We start from the raw sequence: 23056 nt of genomic DNA on the forward strand, positions 1-23056 counted from the left end.
CTTTGAGGGAAGGACTGTTTTTGTCTTTGTATTCCTAGGGCCTAAAACAGTGTCTGGTACACAATAAACATTTAATAAATGTTTGTTGGTTGACTAGACCAAATAACTAATAAGTATCAGAGATGGGATTTAAATCTGCAGGTCTTCCATCTGCACATCTAGTGTTCTTTCCAGGTTTCTTTTGGAAAGAAATAGTTATTTTCTCAAACTATGAAAACTAACACTTTGGTATAATTTTTTTGTGGCTCAGCATCTTTCATAAAAGCTGTGTATAGAGCACCTTATGAAATTAAAATATTACAAGCCTTTCTTCAGGCTCCCGGGGTGGAAGGGCCTTGCATTTATGCTTAAATGACGGTAGCAACATTTACTTCTCTTGGAGAATTCAAGGTTGAAAAGGCCACTCAATGTGACAAAGAGTCCCAGCACATATTTTTTGGTTCCAAATTTGGGGTTTGATTTAAAAGATCATATAGGCCAATATAGGCTCCCATCTTTTTCTTTGAAGGTGACAGGAGAAAAAAATTCACCTTTTGGGGTTGTTTATATTTAAACATCTAAACAAGAAAGGTGTTTTTGTTCTCACCCCACCCCCACCTCTGCTCCTCAGCAGGAACATTGGAGCACTGTGCTGGCAACTGTGGATGCCTGAGAAGTAAAAAGAAAACTGATTGGATTGTTTGTATTGTATAAATGGAGAGCTTCCAGTAAACAAACGGAATACACTGAGAAAAACAGATGAGATATTGAATTTAATTAAAAAGAAAAAGTAAAGAACGCATCAGAATTTCCTTCAAGATGAAATTCTCATTATTTTAGTTGCTAACATCCTTACTACTTTTGTCACTTAAAGTTAGCAGCAGCCAGGAACTAGACTCCAACAAGTAGGGGGATGAAAGAATATGTGTCCAGGCAAAAACATGGGCCAGCCTCCCACCCTAGCCGATTCCCGACCCCCCCCTCAGCCCTTCCCCCAAGCTCAGGACTTAAGCAGCATGGAAGCTGCCAAAGAACCTTATTTGCAGCCAAAATGCAGAAGAGGGATCTTCAGCCAAGCAGGTATTGGACGAGGCGGAGAAGAGAAGCAATAAGTGAAGTAAGTCACTTCCCGCCGCCACGTCCGGTATCGCTACCTGAATCTTCACTACCTCTTAACTACCCAACAATTCTGGTGATCTTACTGCCTACCTCTACTTCCCAAGGGCTGCAGCATTTAATAAAGGGTGTGTGTGTGTGCGTGCGTATGTACATGTATCCCCTTCCCAGAGTAGAACTTTGAGTTCCCCACTCCCCTTTCCCCCTAGGACAAGAAGAAGCTCAGGGTAACCCCCGCCCCTCACGCACCCTAGGACCTTATCAAGCTCCCTCCCACCCCCGCCACACTTTACTCCACCCCCTCTGGTAGTATAAACTAGAAGGCTGATTGAGCTCTGGGCCGCAGAAGAGGGAAGGGGCTCCCCTTAGGGTAAAAGAGCGGCTAGAGGCGGGGCTCCAGGAGACCGGGGAGTCCCTCCCTGGTCTGTGCATCTGGGGGAGGGAAAGAAGGAGGAGAGGTAGAGGAGTGGAAACTGGCCGAGGAAGCAGCAGCCGCCGCCGCAGCAGCTGCGGACACTCCTCCTCCAGCTGCGAATTGGGCAGTCCTGATCCCCCTTCCCATACCCCATCTCTCCCCAGCACCCGCGGCTCCCGCAAACGAGGCCCCTATCTCCCGCCCGAGGAGAAAAAGAGAAGTTTCTGACTCTTCAAGGGCAGTTAAAGATTTGTGCAAACCAGGGTCCCTCGTCTCTACTCCCCGCCCCCACGCCCGTGGGCTCCTTGGCTCGCTAGCCCAGGCACCCAGAAGGAGGAGGAAGACTGGAGTAAAGGCTCGCTCGCGTCCGGAGAAGAACAACGACCTATGAAGCCCTGCAAAGAGGAAGAGGAGGCTGTGGCTGCACAGGCAGCCTCGGGGGATGGCAGCAGCAGCGGTGCAGACCCCTGGAAGGAGTGTGCAGAGGTGGCGGTGCAGCTGGCGCTCCGGGCGGGACAGGTCAGCAGCCTTCTTGTTCCCCAGGCTCTCCCCGCTGTGCGCTCTGCTCCGCGTGCGACCACCCCTCTCGCTCCCTCACATCCACGTTCACCCTCTTCCCCAGCCTCGGAGGTCACTGGGGCTCTCAGTTTCCGATCTTCATCCCAACCCCTCCCCCAGCCCCTTAGCTCCCCAGCTCGACTCACGGAGTTGACCTGCGCGGTGCCTGCGCCGCGCCTCCCCTGGGCAGCTGGAGATGGAGTGAGCGAGGGAGGAGCTGGCTTGGTGAGGTCAGGCACGCGGGACACCTGGTTCCCAAACGCGGGAGGACAGTTTCCTCAAATCCTCTCTACTAAGAGTTGGAGACAGACAGGTTCAAACCAGATCACCCAAGTTCCTTATAACTTTTCAAAATTATTTTTTGAAAAAACAACAAACAACTTTGCATCTGTCGCTTAACGTGGTGGGTTGAGAGGTGGAGATGTGGGTTTCGTTAGGCAGGAGATGATTCGTGGTTTGAAAGACTAACACTTAAGCTCGTGGGGAAGCGTTTGGGGTAGGCTGGGGCCATATGGCCTTACCTCTTATCTCCTGCTCCCGCTCCTCCCCCACCTTGCCCCATCTCTTTCGGCCCCCCTCCCCCTCTCCTAAGTCCGAGTCTAGAGGAGACAGAATGCTTGTGTTCTTCTGGCCTAGTAATCTTTTGGTTTGGTGGCGCTGTCAGATAAACCATCTCTGTGCCTAGTTCCTGTCTAGTTTCTCAACATAAAGTGTTAGGGTGAGAGAGTGTCAAAGAAGCCCTTTGTTTTTTGTTTCCTGTACGAATCTTTGTTTTCTCTTCATTTAGCAAGAAGGGGTGTGCTTCTCTTGTCCTCTGTATAGTCACTCTTACTTTGGGGTCCCCATGTTGCCCTACTAAAGCACCTGATAGAAGTAAAGTGACACAGGTCTTGATCTTTGAAAACAGAACTCTGGTTCACACTACAGCCTAAAGTGTCCTCTTAAAAAAAAAAAAAAAAGTTCTAATTTATTAATAATGCTTTTATGGGACTAGTAGGTGGCGCAATATATAGAGCATCAGCCCTGGAGACAAGAGGGCCTGGGTTCAAATTCGAACTTAAGACGCTATATGAGACACTTAACCTAGGCTACCTCCAAAAGGGGAAAAAAAAAAATCATGCTTTATGAGCTCAGGCTTTCTAGTCTAGAGCCTTAGAAAAGAATACAGAGTAAGAATTCAGAAGCTGTACAAATGACCAATAACCTATGCACCAGAAACATTGATAACTAATACTACTCAAGCAGCTCCTACTTTTTGATCATCAGCAATTTGCGATGAAGAAGGGATCATAGGATTTAGGACTGGAAATATGACTTTAAAGACTAGTTCAAACCCCTTCATTTTATACGTGAAGAAGCTGAGAATCAAAAAGAGGAACTTGTCAAAATTTCAAAGAAAATATGTTTTAGAACTGGAATTTTAAAAAAAATTGGAAATACAGAATTTAAAATGACAATAGTCATTGGATGTAGTGTTAGAAACATCAATGCTTTCTGAATGTTTTTTTTTTTAATTAAATCTAGATCAAACAACAAGACTAATAAAAGTTAAGTAGCTGAAATAAATGAAATACCATTTTCTTTCTTTTAGGGGCATTTTTGCTTTGGTTTTGGGGAGAAGAGGGAAAGAAGCTCTTTCCTGAAAGACTTCTTCAAATTTGCCCTAACTAAAATACTACTTGCTTAAGGTAATTAGTAGAGATTTTGTTATTTGGGAAATGAAAGATGTTAGAATTGAATAGATTTCCTTTCAGAAATAGGACTAGGTTGATTACAACTAAAAGCCATTTTTTCCAAATCCAACAACAGTTTTTGAAGGAAGTCTATAAGCTTTTGGAATGGGACATTGGTGTAATTCTGAGCTTGAAGAGAGCTGAAATTAAGAAGAGAGGTTGATATACTTTCTCTCTTCATTTCATCTTTACTATTAATTGACTTAACCACCTGTGTGACTTTGGACAAATAAGTCACTTAATCCTTCTGGGTCTCAGTTTCTTCACCTGTAAAATGAATGGGGCTGGCTTCTAATGTCTATTTCAGATTTAGTATTCTGTGATCCTGAATATGCTGTATAGATAGTATGTCTCTTGACATAATGCTAATTTCAGTGAATACAAACAAGACCATTCCTATCCTCCATGAACTTCTGTTCTCTTGGGGGAAAACAGCATATACAAGGGAGTTGGAAAGAAATGTGGAGGCAATAAATCATGGAGACTGATTGGAAGTAGCATAGAAGTTGCTATGATTTTAAAAGAGTTATTTAGTTAAGGATAACATTATATAATCAGTACTGTGGAAATACTATCCTTTTGGCTTGATCTCGATTTTCTCCTCCTTTGTGGAAAAGGAAGAATCCTAAACCTGTACGTTTCGATGATTGTTATAACCGGAGGGCAAACATTCCTGCCTGTTTATCTTTGTATCTTTCTTGATCCTGAAAGCTAAAGCCCCTTCAAAACTTTGGGAAGATAGGGAAAGGGAAAATGGTTGGCAGATTTTCTTGGAAAGCATAACTTCCTCCAAGAATATGACCATTCTCCCTTTCTTATCACCTCCTTTCTCTAAATCCTAATTTATAAAGTGCGTATCACCATTGTATTTAAAGATTCATATAAATCTTTCATTTCTAAGATGGCTTTTGGAAAAATTCTTGCCCAAGAATTCAGAAACTATTATCTGGACTCTGTTATGTTAGATTGGAAGGATGACAAAATGAGGAAATTTCTAAATGACTGAAGAAACGGAAGACAAAATTATTTATGTAACATACAAGAAAAGCTGGGGGGAAAGGGAGAGGTGGAGCAAAGATTCTGTAATTAGGAGTCTAGTCAGGGAATCCCTGGTTTCTGGGAGCTCTCTCTTGAGTATTATGCTGATGCATCCTGCCTAGCGAATAGGATGCAGTACAACTGACCATGACTGTGGCAAACTAAAGCCACATAAGGACACTGTGACCCTCATGGAAGATGTACAAACCATCTTCCTAATAACCCTACCAAAAAGCATAAGGCTAATTTAAAACTTTTAAAGTCTACATACTTAGTCCAATTAGGATTTTAAAATGATGGATTTTTAACAATTTGGGTTTTCAACTAAAGTAATTTTCATGGCTACCTTGGTTCCCACAAGGCACATGGAAAAACATAATTGTGCATTTTTGGTTTTCAGAATTTAGCTGAGAAACAGCATGGTATAGTGGGAAAAGGATAGTACTAGAGGATAGGACTCAGATTTTTAACCCCATTCTCTGCCACCAAAAGCCTGAATAATTTGCTTTGATCCTTCTGGATCCTGATTTCCTCAGCTGTAAAATGAGTGCACTGGATTAAGTTATTTTGAAGGAACTTTATGGCACTAATGTTTTTGCTGCTATACGAAATCCCTGGAAAAGAGCACTAAAGTTTTTAATTCACTATAGACTTTAGTGGTTCTCCCTTACCCCATCTCACAAGCAACTGATAAGTTAACTTCTTGTTCTCTCTATTTTGATTTTTACTTAAGAATTTAATTCAATTTAACACATTTATTAAGCAATACTAAATGCAAGACTTTGTATGTGGTGCTGAGGATACAGGGACAAAAATATTTGTCAATTCAAAACTCTTTATAATGCATCCAATCAACGAATTTATAAGGTACTGTGGTAGGTGCTGGAATACAAACACACAAAAAAATTAATATAGTTTCTGTTCTGAAAAAAACTCAAATACCAACATGGGAATAAGTACATATAAGAAGATAAAATAAATATAGGTAGTTTTCAGAAGGAGAACACTAGCAATTGGAGGGCAGGAAGGGGAGTTAGGAAAGACTTTATGTAGAAGATAGTGTTTAAGCTAAGTCTTGAAATAAGTTAGGGATTTTTTTTTCCACGCATGGGAAATGGTTGGTACAAAGGGACAAAGAAAGGAAATAAAAATAAAGAAAAGGAAATGCTATTGTCTGGGAAATTGAACAAGGCCAGTAAATTTTGAGGAGAGTAATATACAAAATAAGGGTGGAAAGATAGGAGTCAAATTGTGAAGAGTTTTGAAGGCCAAACAGAGGAATTTATATTTCCTCCTAGAGATAATGGGGAGTCATCAAAATATATTGAATAGGGAAGTGAAATGATCAGATTGATGCTTAAGATAAATCCCATAATTTAGGTATAATGACTTAGAAGTGTCAATCATATAGCCACATGGAAATGTCAGTCAAACCCGGCCTAGGCACTAAAACGAAAGATAGAGATTTGGAAGTTAATCTGCATAGAAGTTGATTTTTGAAGTCATGAAAAAGAATAATATTGCTGAGAAATTGGGGAGAAAGAAGAAAGGGGGTGGGAGAAAAGAAAAGAAAAGAGAGAGAGAGGAAAGGAAAAGGAGGAGAAAGAGTGGGGTGGATGACAGGGGAAAAAAGGATGAAAGATGAAATCTTAATAATAAGTTTTTAGGATAGGAAAAAAAGATCCAGTGAAGAATACAAAAAAGGGACAACTAAAGATATAGGAGGAAAACCCAGGAAACTATGACTTTTTTTTTTTTTTTTTTTTTTTTAAGATAAGTGAGGAAAAAACACCCTGTAGTTCGAAATGGCCAATGCTGTCAGGCTACAGAATGGTCAAGGAGGATAAAAAGGCAATTTAGATTATTGGTGACTTCAGATAAAGTTTATTTGAATGATCACTTCAGAAAACCCTTTCAGTTATAAGGAATTTAGAGTAGGAAGTGAGATATTCGATATAAATAATTTTTCTAAGTTTTGCACTTAGAAAAGAAATAAAATGGTAGTTGAATGAGCTACAGGGTAAAAGGAAGCTTGTTAGGGAGAAAAATGTATCGAGGAAACCTGAGCATGTTTGTAAGCATATAGGAAAGAGCTAATGGGAAAGGAGAAATTCAAGACATGAGAGGGAAGTGATGTTATGTAGAGCAAAGCTCTAAAGGAAGTGATAAAATATCCGATCAAGGGCATAATAGAAGAATTATCATAGATGGGAGCAGGGCTAGTTCTTGCTCTGTGATTGGAGGTAAAAAGAGAGAAGGTGATGCAGAGGTTTTTAATCATGGAGGAGTGAGGTTAAGAAAGCTTTTGTCAGATGGCTTCTGTCTTCTTAGCAAAATAAAAAGCTGGGTTATCTGTTATATTTGTGAGAACATGGCTGTGATTGATTGTGAAAGGAATAAAGAAAAAGGTTAAAATGATACAGTGGCTCATGAGATAAGGATAAAGTTTGATTGCTGAGCACCTGTGAAGGCCCAGCTGAGATTATGTATGACAAATTGTAGTGAGTGAAATAAGTGAAATAAGCTGAATGTTACAATTTTCTCCAGTGTTGCTTTAGCCTTGGAGAAAAAGAGAAGAAAAACAAAATTGTGGTGGTCACTCAGAAACAGGTGGATTGAAGCAGTAGGATTATCTGGCCTGGTGGGAAGGGAGAATTTGGAAAGAGCAAAGATGGATTCTAGGTTAGTAGCTAATTAGACATTAACATTGACAAACTACAAATGGAAAAGTTTAAATATAAGGACCAATAAGCATGGGGACCTAAGCTAAAAGAGAAAGGACTTTAGAGAGTCACATTAAGAAGGAAGAGTAGATTCAGTGTGAATCAAGGAATAGGAGAAGTAAAAATGCAGAATTGTGTGAGCATGAATAAGGTGGAATCACAAAGTTCTCGAACTTGGAGACAGTACAGTTTTAAGAGATGTTGACATCTGAGGCCGTGACCATGTTGTTAAATGGATGAAATGAAGAAGTATAATTCTTGGAACTGAGAAGATGAAGGAATTACCATTTTAAAGGTGTCAATAATGTACATTCTATCTACATTTTTGTTCTTTTTCCAGGCATTAAAAGTATACTCTCTCTCCTACCCTATCTCAAGTCTCAAAGAAAAGTTCAACTCTACTTTATCCTTTATACTGAAATCGTTTGTCTTCCCGCCATATCACCAATCACTTCTTGTCAGGAAGGGAGTACACCCTCCATATGCCTCTTTCAATACTATATATATGCATTACTGAATGAATCTGTAGGAAATCCTGGAAGCATACTAATTCATCCATTACAAATTTATGTTACCCAATGACAATTGGGCCCTCATTGAGGCCAGGCAAAAATATTCAGCTATTTGCTAATCATCAGTCATGCTGTCTTGTTTCATTTTTCGCTATTAAAAACAGGAGGGAGGTAATAATCCTGTTGAATTCTGCAAATTTAGGCTTGCTTTAAGGAAAGACTACCAGATAATTAAAGCAGTTCATAAGTGAAATGCATTCCTTTGGGAAGATCGGTGCCCCCTAACTTTAAATTATGAAACAAAGGCAGGATAAGTATTTTTCAGGTAGGTTGTAGAAGGAATTTTTATTCAAGTATGGATTATACTTCTTGACTTCTGGGTCTCTTTCATTATTGAGATTTTTGTGATTCTGGTCAGCCTAGTATTTTGGATCCTTGTATTCTTTGGGGGCACATTTTACCAAGGCCAATGACAAATTGGGGCACATCCAGAGTAAGACTTCCAGAATAGGCAAGAGGATTAAAGAGATATAGTTTAAGATTGTGATCCTGTTGCAAGAATCAATTGATTGAACTTGGATTGTTTAGAGAAGACTGCTGGAAGATGTGATGGTTATTTTTGAGTATTTAAAAGATTGCTATTTAGACCTGTTTTATTGATCCAAAAGGTTAAGAGGAGCAGATTTTGGCTTAATGTAAGGAACTGACACACATTAAACAATGTAGGCATAATCCCCAAAATCCCAATAGACTAAAATGGGTCAAAGTTAGTAAATTGAAATTTAATAATAAGTGTAAGTTTTTGCACGGGTTCCAAAATGAATTTCATAAGATGGAGGAGACATGATTGGACATCAGTTTGTTCAAATAAGATTTGGAAGTAATGTGATAGGCAGAAAGCAAACTTAGAATGCATTGAGAGACTATATCCAGAGGAGCTGGGTGAGAGTCCTATTGCATTCCACTATGGTTTTAAAGAGAAAGTTTGGAGTATTAAGTTTTTGGCTTTGGGCACCTCATTTCAGGAATTCCATTGTTAAAATGGTCCTAAAGAAGGTTTATGAGATCATTCCATATGACGTTTATGGAACCAAGAATATTTAACATGAAGAAGGGAAGATTTAAAGGGCAAGTTACTTCAAGCAGCTTTGAAGTAATTCTTATCTTTTAGAGTTAGAATCCTCTCCAAAAAGACTGTACCAATTTATAGGTATATCAATGAGGAAAATAATGTTAACCCATAACACTATAAACATTAAATTTTATTAATAATTTGGGCTAAACTGATAAGCATAATATGGTGCTACCTCAAATTTGTTTTGTTTTGTTTTTTCTTAGTATTAGAGTATGAATATATTTCCTGTAGTTGTTCAAAATTTGTTTTTCCTTTTTAAAGAATTGGAAATTTTTATCCTGTGAAAATATATCCATTAGGGAATGTGTATTATTCTTGCAATTTTGTGTCAGTTCATTACAGATTCTGGATGTCAGCTTTTTTCATCAGATAAATTTACTGAAAACACATTTTCACAACCTTTTTCTTTTTTCTTTTTCTTTTTCATTTTGGATGCATCTTTTTTTGTTGACCTTTTAAAAAATGCATTCAAAATCCTACTCCCACAACCAACAAAATCCTTTTTTTTTTTTTTTTTTTTTCTTTTAATGTTTCAGCATGGCATGGTATTATGACCTTAGTTTCTTTTGTTGTTATTTTGATTTTTTAATTGATACATTTTGTTTTCACAATTTACTAACTATATCTTTTCTCCTCCTATCCATGATACTATTCCTTGTAACAACTATTAAAGAAGATGCTGTCTTGGGTAGGGAGGGGAGGGAGAAAAAAATGGAACATAAAATCTTACAAAAATGAATGTTGAAAACTATCTTTATATATATTTGGAAAAATAAAATACTATTGAGAAAAAAGAAAACAAATATAAAAGAAGAAAGATATGGGGAGAAAAGAATGGGAAGCAGTTTAGCAAAGACAATCAAGGCATTAGTCCTGTATAATAATTTATATAATAGTCTGTGCATTTATTCCCCTACCCCTGCAAGGAGGAAAATAGCCCCTTCCTATATTGTTAGTCTTCTTGTATCTTACTCTTCTACCATGTACTCTGTGATCTAGTGAAAATGGCTTGCCTCTTTACTGTTCCTTGTTTATAACACCCCATTTCCTGACTTACGCATTTTTATTGATCATCCCGCTTTCTTGGAACTCAAGTCTTCTCATCTCTAATTTCTAACTTCCCTGACTTCCTTCAAGTCTCAGATAAGATTTCATCTTCTGCATAAAGCTTGTTCATACATGGTTGCTTGGATATCGTCTCCCCCACCAGATAAGCTTCTTGAGAGCAGGACAGACCTTCTTTGTACCCTTAGTACTTAATGTAGGTCAGGGACATAGGAATTGCTTATTAAATGTTTGTTGACTTGACTTAACCTCTCAACTCTTCTGGTTACCAGATAGAATAAAAATTTCCTTTAATGTGCAAAAATTACTCCTAATTTAAAAAATCGAGATGAGAGGGAATGCTTGTTTATCAAGATGCTAGCAAAATATTCATAAAGGAGCAATGAAATAAGAACTACTGACTATTTGGTGTTAAATAATGATTGAGTTTCCTCAAAGAAGAGGAAGCTAGATGATTTAAAAGGAAGCCATTACTTTTTATCTATAGAATGATGAGGTAGATTCACGAGTACTATCATGTGACAGATGATGCAGAAAAGATCAGATGGACAAATGAGTAATGGTAATTGATGATTCTCTTCTGAGAGATTCTGAGGTGACTATTAATTTGACAATAACAATTTTGAATTCTGCCATGTGTTGTCAGATAATGTGCCAGAAAACTGATTAAGATTTTCTCAAACCTGATGGCTTTTCAAGTATCTGGTGACTCATGTGGACACAAATAATACCTTCCAGAGGGAATATTGAAAACACTGCTGAGAATCATGTGGCAAGAAGCTAAAGACCTAGGCATACAGGTGGTATCAATACTGCTATCAGTTGATGACAGTGACTTGAAGAGAAAGGCAAGATTGCAAGAGTGAAGAGGTGGACAAGTCACTTAAACTCTCTGGACCTCAGTTTCCTCATCTTTAGAAATGAGCAGATTGGACTAGATAGCCTCTGAGAAGCTTTCTACTTAGAGATTTATTATACTATAAACTGAAATTTATGTAATTCTCTAAGATTTACAAGACCTTTGTACATATTATCTCATTTGATTCTTACAATCCTGTGACATGTCTCTAGGCTATAGTACAAATCTCCTCTACCATATGCTAGTTCTTAAACTTGAAGTCTCACTCAAGCCCTAAAATTCACACATTGTAAGTACCGTTTGCACCTTAACTTCTCCCTCTGAATGACTCCTCCCAGTTACAGCTGGCCAAGTCAGCCATGTCTCTCCTCTCTAGATTGTATTCTGGGCTTTCTTTGCCTTATCCTCTCACCATAGCCTCATGCCCACTCTGATTCCAGTTTTCTTTCTTATCTCCATCCCTATTAGAATGTAAGCTTCTTAAGGACAGAAACTGTCCTTCTTTCCCTTTAAAATTATATCCTATTTATCACAGTGCCTGGCACCTGGTAGGTGTTTAATAAGTGCTTGTTGTTCTTTCTGTTTTTGTTGTTTTGGTCCAAACCTGTGTTGCCATTAGTAAAAGGAACTTCATCTAACAAAGCTGGTCAGCAACTATTCTTCAACTTAATGTCCTAGTCAGTTAGAAATGTTGAGACTTTAAATGACTTTCCCTAGAGTTACATGGTCAGTATTTATAAGAGATAAACTTTGGTCCCAGGTTTTCCTGACTCTGAGATCAGCTCTCTATCCACTTTGTCATGCTTCAAAAATATTACGGGAATTATTATTTTCACTTTACAAGTGAGGAAAATATGTCTGGAAGAGGTGAAATGCCTTGGCCAGTGTCATATAGCTAATAAATGCCAGTGGCAGATTTTCAAATCCAGGTCTTTCTGTATCTAAGTCTAGCATTTTCTCTAATATGCCAGGCTGTCTCACAAGTGCCAACAAATGAGAGAGAACCTAATAATTGAATAGCCTTGAGGGATAATTGGTCATAATCTGCTTAAGAATATTGATTGCTATTTATTGACCAGACAGTAACTGATATGTTTCCAGTGAGTGACAATAGGTCTTAAGTTTCTGGACCACTGTTTAAAATAATATAATTAATAGACTCTTTACCATGCCTAGAATATACCTAAAAAGCCCCGTTCCCTTCCCCCCCCAATAGTATTTGCCTGAAGCCTTGCAAATCCCATCAAAAAGGCTTTAACTAAAAAGAAAGGGGTAAGGAAGAACCTATCTATGCATATCCACAAAGTAAATGCTATACAAGAAAGGGAAATAACTTATAGATATAGTCATAAATTTCTAGGAAACAAAATTCTAGAGAGATTAGCAATAAAACTTCAGATGTCTGTACCAAAGTATGAATAAAGAGCAAGGTAATCCTTGGGAGTCAGTTTGAGCTCGCTAGTATAATCATTTGATGGTTGGGATCTGTGACTAAAATATAGCCAAAATCAGTCAAGAAGTATTTATCAAATGCTACTTACTATGTGCTAGGTTCTGTGCTAGGCAGAGGAAATAAAATAAGGGAAAAGTGAAAATAGTCCTTGGTCTCTAGAAACTTTTAATATCCAGGAGTAGGAACTGATGTTTGTCCCAAAAGTCTTGTGCAGTTGTAAGTTTTAATAACTTCAAAAATATAAATTCTTCAAACATATAAAAACATTATTTAGAAGCTTAATTATTTTAGTGTCAATTTTTAAAAATTATAAGTAATTAATCTCTTAAATTTTTTTGTATATTTATATTAAGACTTTTGTCACACACACACACACACACCCCCCAGATACAAATTGTATGCAAGATGACTGTATAGGGAAGGCATGAGAAATCCAGGGCCATCAGGAAAAAAGTAATTTGAAGGCAGGACTTGAACTGAGCCTTGAAAAACAAACTAGGAAATCTTAGAAGTATAACAAATAGTCGTCAAACATTATTTAAATACCTAATACATACAAGATAGTAGTTCCTGCCCTCCAGGAACTAACAAGCTAATAGGAAGAGACAACACATAAAATAAAGCTAAAAAGGAAGGAGGCAGAACCTGGTGAGGGCAGGTAGGTAACACAGTGAATAAAGTTCCAGGCCTGAAAATAGGAAGATTTATTTATCTTTCTGAGTTCAAATCTGGCTTCAGAGACTTATTAGTTGTATGATGTTGAACAAGTCACTTCACCCTACTTACCTTAGTTTCCTTATCTACAAAATGAGCTAGAGAAGGAAATGACAAACCAGTCTAGTATCTTTACCATGAAAACCCCAAATGGGGTCACAAGAAATTGGACTTGATTGAAAATTACTAAGTAACATCAACAACAAGGATCAGGTGTAAAGGGATAAGGAAGTCCTGCTGCTGGGGTGGGAAATGATCTGAGGAGGTGTGAATTACAGAGTCATTTTCCTTTTGTAGAATGATGAATTTCCTGGAGATCATGAAATTCAGGTGGGAAATAATGAGGTGAATTCCCTTCTAACCTTCTTTAAATGACTCAGGAGTCATTATTATCCAACCTCTCCAATCAGATTCAGGGAGGGATATGAGCAGAGTTGATTTACAGAGTTGATTTCATCTTGCAGAATGATGAGTTTCTGGAGATTTTGAAATCTGGGAAGCAAGTCAGGTAGGAAATGATGAAGTGAATTCCCTGGTTGTCTCTTCAAACAGAGAGTAGAGGAGGAGTTCTCAGATATCCACCCTCTACCTTCTCTAACTAGAGGGAATAAGGGACCCTCACAGAGATGAGAAGGAACAGAATTCCTGGTGTGAGACAGGCAAGAATCAGAAGAACAACAGCAAGAAGGCCAGTTTGGCTAGATTAAAGTGTGTGTGGAAGGAAGTAATGTGAAATAAAGCCAGGAACATAGATTGAAGCCAGATAATGAGGGGGTTTCAAATACCAAATAAAAGTTTACATTTGATCCCAGGGGTAATATGGAGCCACTGAATTTATTGAATAGAGGAGAGATATGGTCAAATTCATACTTTAGGGAAATATAGAAAGATACTTTATTAATAGATACAGGACAAGAAAAAGGTAAGTGGGAGAGAGGAGACAGAATGGCTTTTTATCCTCTCTCTCTCTCTCTCTCTCTCTCTCTCTCTCTCTCTCTCTCTCTCTCTCTCTCTCTCTCTCTCTCTCTCTCTCTCTATATATATATATATACACACACACACACATACATATATATATATATAGAGAATATGAGTGTGTTTGGGGGGTGGGAGGGCTAGTCAGGCAAGCATCATGGGATTATAGAATTACAGCTGGAAGGGATCTTTAAGGGTCATAAAATCCAGCCTCTCCTTTTTATAGACAAAGGAAATTAAGGCCCAGAGAACTTGCACTGTCAGCAAGAGTCTCAGGTGGGATTTGGACCCACTTTCTTCCTGATTTAAAATCCTTCACTTTATCTACTATACTAGCATTTAGTTTAAGGTCCATAGAGGCAGGCACAAAAACAACATTGTAATAAAAATATTATGAACTATTTAGATAAGTATGTTCTAGAGACTTCAGAAACCTGACATGATTATATCATATAGCAGTGATTTAAAAAAAAAAAAATTCAATTATCTAGACATCCATTGGAGCTATCTACCAAAAGCAGAGCAGTTAATAATTTCTTAGTGTACCTTATAAGTGTAATTTCATCTCTCAAGGGATGTAGAAGCAAAGAAAAGAACTGCTATTCTGGGCTTATTATAGCAATCAAATAAATTGCCAACAAATATTTTGGGTTCAAAAAGAAAAGTGATAGGCATCTTGAGACCACTCCATTTTATCATGTGTGATAAGAGGAGTATATAGCCATATGAAGTTTGACATTAAACCTAGAATTTGAGAGCAAATTTCAAAGGTTTGAGAAAAATGACAGGAAGAATTACATGGACTAGAATTCTCTGGGGAAGTTAGCATGCTAAAATAGGAATCTTAAGATGAAATTCTGAAGCATCAAGAGAAACAATTGTAAATGAGGAGGAAAAGAAAGTGTAGTTGTATACTTATGAAAATGCACATGGAACTCAATGACTTTTAGATTTTTTTTTTTTTTAAAGAGGTACAGAAGATATGAACAAGAGTAGGTAACAGGATGAATACAAAATCAATCAGTTACAGATTCAGGAGCCAGCACTGTGAATATGAATTTTAACCAATTAATAAGAATTTGTTAATTGCTTATTATGTTGTAGGCAATGTGTCATATGCATTGGAATACAAAGAGAAAAATAAAACAGACCCTGCCCCCTTGGGTCCTACATGCTATCAGGGAAAGCACTATGTAGATCTAGAGATGGGTATGGACAAAGATCTAATGGAGCAGCTGGGTGGTCCAGTGGATAGAGGCACTGGACCTAAAGTCAAGAAGACTCATCTTCAGACATTTAATAGCTGTGACCTTGAACAAGTCATTTAACCCTATTTGCCTCAGTTTCCTCATCTATAAAACGAGCTGGAGAAGGAAATGACAAACCAGTGTTTTTACCAAGAAAAACCCAAAATGGAGTGACAGAGTTGTATGACTGAATAATAACAACAAAGTGGATGTAGATATAAACATGGATACCATGTTTATCATATTACATTTTGTATGCTCTGTCTTCCCTTTTATTGAAAATGGGATATTTTCCCTGCTCCAGTATTTCAAGGATCATTGACAGTGGGCCAATAATCACACCAGGCAGGGATCTCTCCTTCCCCTAGTTCATCTTGACCTGGGGATTGGAATTCATGCAGGGCAGTTCTCTTCCCAACTCCATACTAAATTGGGTATTAGTTTGATTTTTGTATTGGCTTTTCTTTTCAAAAACCATTCTCCTTGGCACATACACAAAAGAAGAACAAAGAAATTGTCTGGGGGGAGAGACAGTAGCATTTTGAGGGATCAGGAAATGTTTCCTGTAAAAGGCAGTGCTCTAGCTGAGTTGAGAAGAAAAGTAGGAATTCTAAGAGGTAAGGCTTAGGAGACTTTATATCCTAGGTATAGGATACAGCCACAAGGAAATAGAATTAAAAGATGAGCTGTTATGTGCAAGGAATAGCAAGCAAGAGAGTTTAGCTACACCATGGAGCCTGTGAAGGGGGAAAATGTATGATAAATCTGGAAAGTTAAATTGATACCCACTTGTAAAGTGGGTTTCCAAACAGAAGAACCTTTATTTGATCCTAGAAGTAATAAAGAGTTATTGGAATATTTTTGAGTGGAAGAATAATATGAAGAGTTCTATGCTTTAGGAAAACTCTTTGTCGCCTGTGTAAAAGTTGGATTGGAGGAGAAGACTTGAGGCAGGGAGACCAATTAGAAGTGTGGCATAATCATGTCAGTTACAATAGTAATAGCTGGCATTCAATTTCAAATGACTTGTAATGGAGAGAGCCATCTGTATTTAAGAGGACCAAGGGAACTAAAGGTGGATCAGAACGTAGTATTTTCATCTTGTTTGTTGTTGTTTGCTTGCTTTTTTTTTTTTTCTCATTTCCCCCTTTTTGATCTGATTTTTCTTGTGCAGCTTGATAAATGTGGAAATGTTTAGAAGAATTGTACATATTTAACCTATTTTGGATTACTTGCTATCTTGGAGAGAAGGGTGGGGAAAGGGAGGAAGAAAAATTTGGAACACAAGGTTTTGCAAGAGTGCATGTTGAAAACTATCTTTGCATTTATTTTGAAAATAAAAAGCTATTACTAAAAAAAAAAGAAAGAAAGAAAAAATAATAGCTGGAATTTTGTACAGCACTTTAAGATTTGTAAAGTACCAATGTAAAGTGGAGAGAATTAGAACTTGTTTCTTACTTTCCTTCAGATTTCTCTACCAAGGAGAAAGGTTTTTTTGGACTAGAAAAACCAATACAAAAATCAAGCTAATACTCAAATTGAGTAAGGAGTTGGGAAGGAGAACTACCCTGGATGAGTTCAAATCCCCAGGTCAAGATAAAATGGGGAAAGGGGAGATCCCTGCCTGGTGTGATTACTGGGCTACTGTCAATGATCTTTGAAATACTAGAGCAAGGAAAATGTTGCCTCATTTTCAACAAAAGAGAAGGCAGAGCATGCAAAATGTGTAAGCCAAAGAGCTTGGCTTTAATTCCTGGCAAAATTATAGAGTGTATTTTTGAAGGGATAATTAGTGAACATCTAGAAAAGGAAGCATTGATACCAACAACCTAGCATAGTTTCTTCAAGAACAAGCTATACCAAGAACAGCTACACTCATTTGCTTTTTGGACACCATTACTAAACTACTTAATTATAGACACAGTTTACCAAGATTTTAGCAAAGTACTTGGCACAGTGTTCCATATTTTTCTAATGGAAAAGATAACAAATATCTGAGTGAAATCTGCATTTCTTAACATTTTTTGTGACATGGCTCCCTCTGACACCCTGGAGAAATCTGTGAATTTCTTGTTGGAATTTTTATGCATAAAATAAAAATTAACAGGATCACAAGAAAATCAATTATATTAAAGCAATCATCAAAAATATTTTAAAAATAAAGAAAGAAACAAATACATGAATCCCAAGAATCTTTAGTGAGATGATAGAAATTTGGTACATTTAGAATAGATAGTAGTTTAGTAGAGTTGAATGGCAGAACCAAATAATAAAAATAGTTAACATTTACATGGCACTTTAAGGTTACAAAGTACTCTTTACATATATCCTCTGATTTGATCTGCACCACAATTCCAAGAAGTAAGTGCTGCTGTTATTCCCCATTTTACAGATAAGGAAACTAATCATGAGAGAACTTGTGACTTAAGGACATAGTTGATAAGTGTCTGAGGCATAATTTTAAATCAGGTCTTCTTGATCATGAGTCCAGTGTTCTATATCCTGTACTTTTTAGCATTAGCCATAAATAGTATTATCTTATATTAGCATGATGTCTGTTGTGTAGTAAGTAGGAATCTGTTCCTAAACCAATGCTGTTTCATATTTTTATCAGTGACTTAGATAAAAACATAGATTGTATGCTTATAAAATTTGCAGATAACATAAGAGGAAAGAAGGGATGGCTAACATTTTGATTAACAGTCAGGATCCAAAAATATCTTAACAGGATAGAGAGCCTAAATAGAACTGGGCCAAGTTAAATGAGATGAATTTAAAAAAACATGTTGCAATTTAACAGCCATCAACAAAATCGGTCAAATAATAAAATGAGGGGCAAAATCTTGCCCCAAAATCTAGTCAGGAAATACCAAAAAATTTAATTAACAAAAAAAGCAAAGAAAATATTTTCTATTCTGTAGTCTTTTTAAGGCTTACCTAGTCAAGAGTTCTCCTTCAAGTCTCTTTTCTTTTCATTTTTTTCTTTGCTTATTTAAAAAAAAAAATTAGTTATGGCCAATGTTTATATAGTTTCAGGTTCTGCTTAGTTCTTTCTGCATCACATCCCAGTGATCTTCCCAGCTTTTTTTTATATGCTTCATAGTTAATTATTTCTTATAATACCCTCATGTTTTCTTTTAAAATGCTTTAATGACCTTTTTTGTGTTTATACATTTGTGGATGTATTTCAGTTAGGAATATACCTCATCTAATCAGTGGATATTCTTCTCCCTTTTTTGTCTTTCCTTGTGACAAAGAAAAACAGGCAAAACATTTAAAATAGTATTTTATTTTTCCAAATACATGTAAAAATAATTTTCAACATTCATTTTTGTAATACTTCGTTCCCATTTTTTCACCTTCCCTCCTTCACTTTCCCTTTCTCCAACACAATAGGCAATCTGATATAAGTTAAATATGTGCAGTTCTTTTAAGGAAAGATTGATAAGCTGAAACACAAGTATATATTTAGTGAAATCAAGTCAACAAACATTTTTCAAATACCATGTGTCAGATACTCTGCTAAGCAGTACAGAAAAAGTAAAGAGTCTTAGGATCATTCCATATGAGTTCTAGGTGCAGGAATTAGATTTGTTGAACCCAGATTTTCTCTCAACATTTAACCTTGTAAATCTTTCCTACAAGATCATTTGTATCCTATTGATGAACATCTAATCCTTCGTAGGATCATGGATTTCAAATTGGAAGAACACTTAGAAATCATATAATCAAACTGTCTTATTTCTAAGAAAATTAAGACCAAAAACAGTCGTTCAATAAACATTAAGAACCTGTTATATGCCAGATATCATGTTGATTAAAAGAAATGATTTGCCCAGACTAACACAGATTGTAAATATTAAGTCAGGATTTGAACCCAGATCCTCTCACTCCAAATATAGCAACTATTTTTCATTTCATCATTCTGCATATTTTCAGAATCCTTAGCCTTTTAATATTTTCTTCAACACCTTACTTCAATTGCCTATTAGACATTTCAAATTAGATGGTCCATAGACATTTGAAACTCATTATGTCCAAAATGGAATTCATTATCTAATTGATTGGTACTTTCACTCCCCTGATCTTTACCTCCTGGCTTCTCTGGCTCCCTTCAAATCTCAGCAAAAGTCCCATCTTGTACAAGAAGCCTTTCCCAATCCTTAATCTTAGTGTCTTCCCTTTGAGATTATCCCCAATTTAGTGTGTGTGTGTGTGTGTGTGTGTGTGTGTGTGTGTGTGTGTGTGTGTGTTCTTTTCATGTTGTTTCCCTCCTAGACAGTGAGTTCCTTGAGAGAAGGTTCTAATTTTTTGTCTTTAGCCTTTGTGTCCCCCATGTTCAGTACAGTGTTTAGCATATAGTAGGCATTTAATAGATAATAGTTGACTGCCTGATTGTTTAATCTGGAAAAGAAGACTTGGTAAAGGTGGGTGTTAGGACATAAAAATTGCCTTTAATTATATAAAGGACTGGCATGGGGAAGAGAGATTTGTCTTACTGTTCTTGGCCCTAGAAGCCAATAGGTAGAGTTGGTTATTTGTCTTTTGTTTTCAAAGACCATGTCTTGATTTGCATTGGATTTAAGTGAGACAGAGTTGCACAAAGTCTTTTGTTCTGCCACTGGACTTCAATAATTCAGGAAGAGGGAGTGAGACTAAAGTCAAGATGAGTGGTAATGGCCTGGGATACATTGAACATCTTCAATGTCCAAACTTTAAGCACTCTGAAGTAATTGCTTCAACTGCCTTCATTGCTGTTGGAACAAATAATTCTCATCTTCTAGTGAAAGGAGATGCTTAAGGTAGACATCTCTCTAACTCACTAACAGGTTTGAGGCATCAATCTAGTTTAGCCCATCTGCTGAGACAGTTTACTGGATGTAGCCATTGCACGTGCTATAGCTTCTTTAGCGCCACCGATGAGAGTTGGGTGAATCAGGTGGACTCCTAAGGTGAATGAGCAGCTCTGAAAAGGGCTCAGTGAACCCTCTAATGATATGTGTCAGTTCTCCTGAAAGCCCCATACACTCTAGAAGCAGTAGATAGAAACTACAAAAAGATAAATTTTTATGTTAGACAAAATGTTAAAAATTAAGGCTGTACAAAAGTGAAATGAGCTGCCTTAGGAAGTAGTTGATTCCCTCTCACAAGAATCTTCAAGGAAAGTTTTAATTGACCACTTGTTGGGTGTTATGTAGAAGTCATTCTTCTTCAGGTACAAGCTAGGTGAGATGGCCTCTAAGGTTCTTTCCAGCTTTGTTATTCCGGGACTATCGTTTCTCACATGCAGGCCCAAATACTTTCCTTATTTTATGTTACCTTAATGGATAAGTGGTTATTTAAAGTACAGAGTCTAGAGCAGTGATTTTCAAACTTTTGTTTTCAGTATCCCTTTATACTATGAAACATTATTGAAGATCTGTCCAAAGAGTTTTTGTTTGTGGGGGTTATGTTTTTAGCTATTTACCATATTAAAAATAAAAATTAATTTTGAATTTGTGGATCTTCTAGAAGGGTTTTAGAGATCCCCAGGATTCTCTAGATCACATTTTGAGAACCACTGTTCTAGAGCATCCATATATGGAATTGTTGAGAGTAGTGGAGATCTAATAATATGAAAAGTAACAATAATACATAATCGGGAATTTTCTAGTGTGGCTTACTGTTTGACCAAGAATAAAATTTTTGAAGCATGGAAAAAGGATTTCTGAAATAAATGTTTCTTTGGGATTATTCTGGCTTCCAAGACCAATGCTAAAGTTGGAAATTGTTAGTATTCTTTTTTTCAAAAGTTAAAGTCCAGATTTTGATGACTAGGGTCAGTCAATGTACCCAAATAACCTACTATACATTTACAGGTTACGAATTAGAGGGAGTAATCCAGTGCAGGAGAGCTGTGAACTTGCAGGTATTCTTAATAACTGAGTAGCTTCATAATGTTGATAAAGTAGGACACACACTAGCCTATTGGAATGTTGAGAATCCCTAAGTAGACTGAGAGGAAATAACTGTGGGGGGAAAATACCAGTAGGTAGATTCTTCTGGCCTTCTTAAAAAATGGGTACAAATTTGTCCAAAAAAGCACCTTTGCCCGAGCCTAATAATCATTCTGCAAAGAAAATACTCCACTTGTTTTTAAAACACTCCATCACCATTTTATCCTATTAATATAATTATCTTACCTTTAAAATTTTGGCAATTAGTTTTTTAAAAAATATATAAGTTGCTAGGATTGTATGGAAATAATATTGTGTACACTTTTTTCCATTTTTTTAAATCTTTAAAAGCTTTCCCTATGTGTAACTTATATACAAATAATTATTAAGTTGTCCAATGTCAATAGGTCTATACCCTTTTGAACTGGACAAACATGTGATGAAACTAGGAATTATTTTCTGCTGCTAGAAGGATTTTGTAGTTATATTTACTATTTAGTTACTTATGTGGTTTTGCAAAGTTTTCTGGAGATTCTGCAGTAATGCTTTGTCATTTAGAAAGAAGCTTATTTGTGTAACTTGCATATGTGCATCAGGATTCAAATTAATTTTACTATGTTCTATGCTGTGCATTGCCTCTGATACTTTGCTACTTTTGATCATCCTTGGAGGATTAGGATAGGAAAAATAACACTTGGGGTATCCCCCTCCTCATACATAAACAACACATTTTTATGCAGCTAAAGACTGATTAAAAATGAACTTCCAAGGCTGCTTTCAAGGGGATGAGAAGGTAGTCTCTTGGTGATAGGTGAGCAATGTATCTAATTTGCTTTACAATTAGAAGAAAGGAAGTTAATAATGAACTGATTTCACATATGTGATACTATCTATTGCTTGTCTTTTTTTTTTTTTTTCCTTACCCCTTGGCTGCCCTGAAAAGACTTTATATCCCCTGTACCAAGAACAGATGAAGTTTACTTATTACCCAGATAACCATTGGTTAGTCCTTGGATTATAACTACCAAGCAAGGTTGGATTTCAAAACCAGATAAAAAGCAGCCTTACAACCCCATTAATAAGATAGGTCCAGGAACCAAGCTTTGCTTCTTTGAGCATAAGCTCAAATCTGCCCTCGTTCACCATAATATGGATCCTAAAGAAAGGATCATAAAATCAGAGATTTGGAGTTGGGAGAGGGAAAAAAAAACCCAGCAACATTAGAGCAGTAATGTCAAACTCAATTAAAAATGGTCCCACTAAACCACATATAAGGATTGTTGATGATCAAATATTGACTTAGAAAACTACACACTAACATTTCCTATGCTCTGTTGTATTTTTTTTTTTGTTTAATAATTTGCAAATACATTTTCATTTGACTGGAGCCACCTTTAGCAGGTGAGCTGTGAGTTTGATAGCTCATCTTTAGAAAATATGTCTTTCTTCCCTTCTTTTATAGCTGAGGAAAATGAGAATGTAAGTTGTCCAGGATTACATATCTAGTAAATTGTTAAGGCTCCATTTGAACCAAGGTCTTTCTCATTTCAAACTTCAAACTATTCACTATATCGACACTGATTCTGAAAGGTGGGTAG

The 23056-nt window shown here is 36.9% G+C and overlaps 1 protein-coding gene across 1 annotated transcript in view; it reads left to right on the plus strand.

Annotated features, from left to right (window-relative positions):
• Positions 1-1413: 1413 nt before the first annotated feature.
• The window catches only part of IMPA2 (inositol monophosphatase 2), a 71607-nt gene continuing 49964 nt past the window's right edge, over positions 1414-23056 (plus strand). The window contains exon 1 of the mRNA XM_051970481.1: positions 1414-2029. Coding sequence (XP_051826441.1) covers positions 1898-2029 — 132 coding nt within the window. The 5' untranslated portion in view covers positions 1414-1897. The remainder of the gene's footprint in view (positions 2030-23056) is intronic.

The sequence above is a fragment of the Antechinus flavipes genome, chromosome 1 (genome assembly GCF_016432865.1).
Source record: "Antechinus flavipes isolate AdamAnt ecotype Samford, QLD, Australia chromosome 1, AdamAnt_v2, whole genome shotgun sequence".
In the NCBI taxonomy this organism is placed as follows: Eukaryota; Metazoa; Chordata; class Mammalia; order Dasyuromorphia; family Dasyuridae; genus Antechinus; species Antechinus flavipes.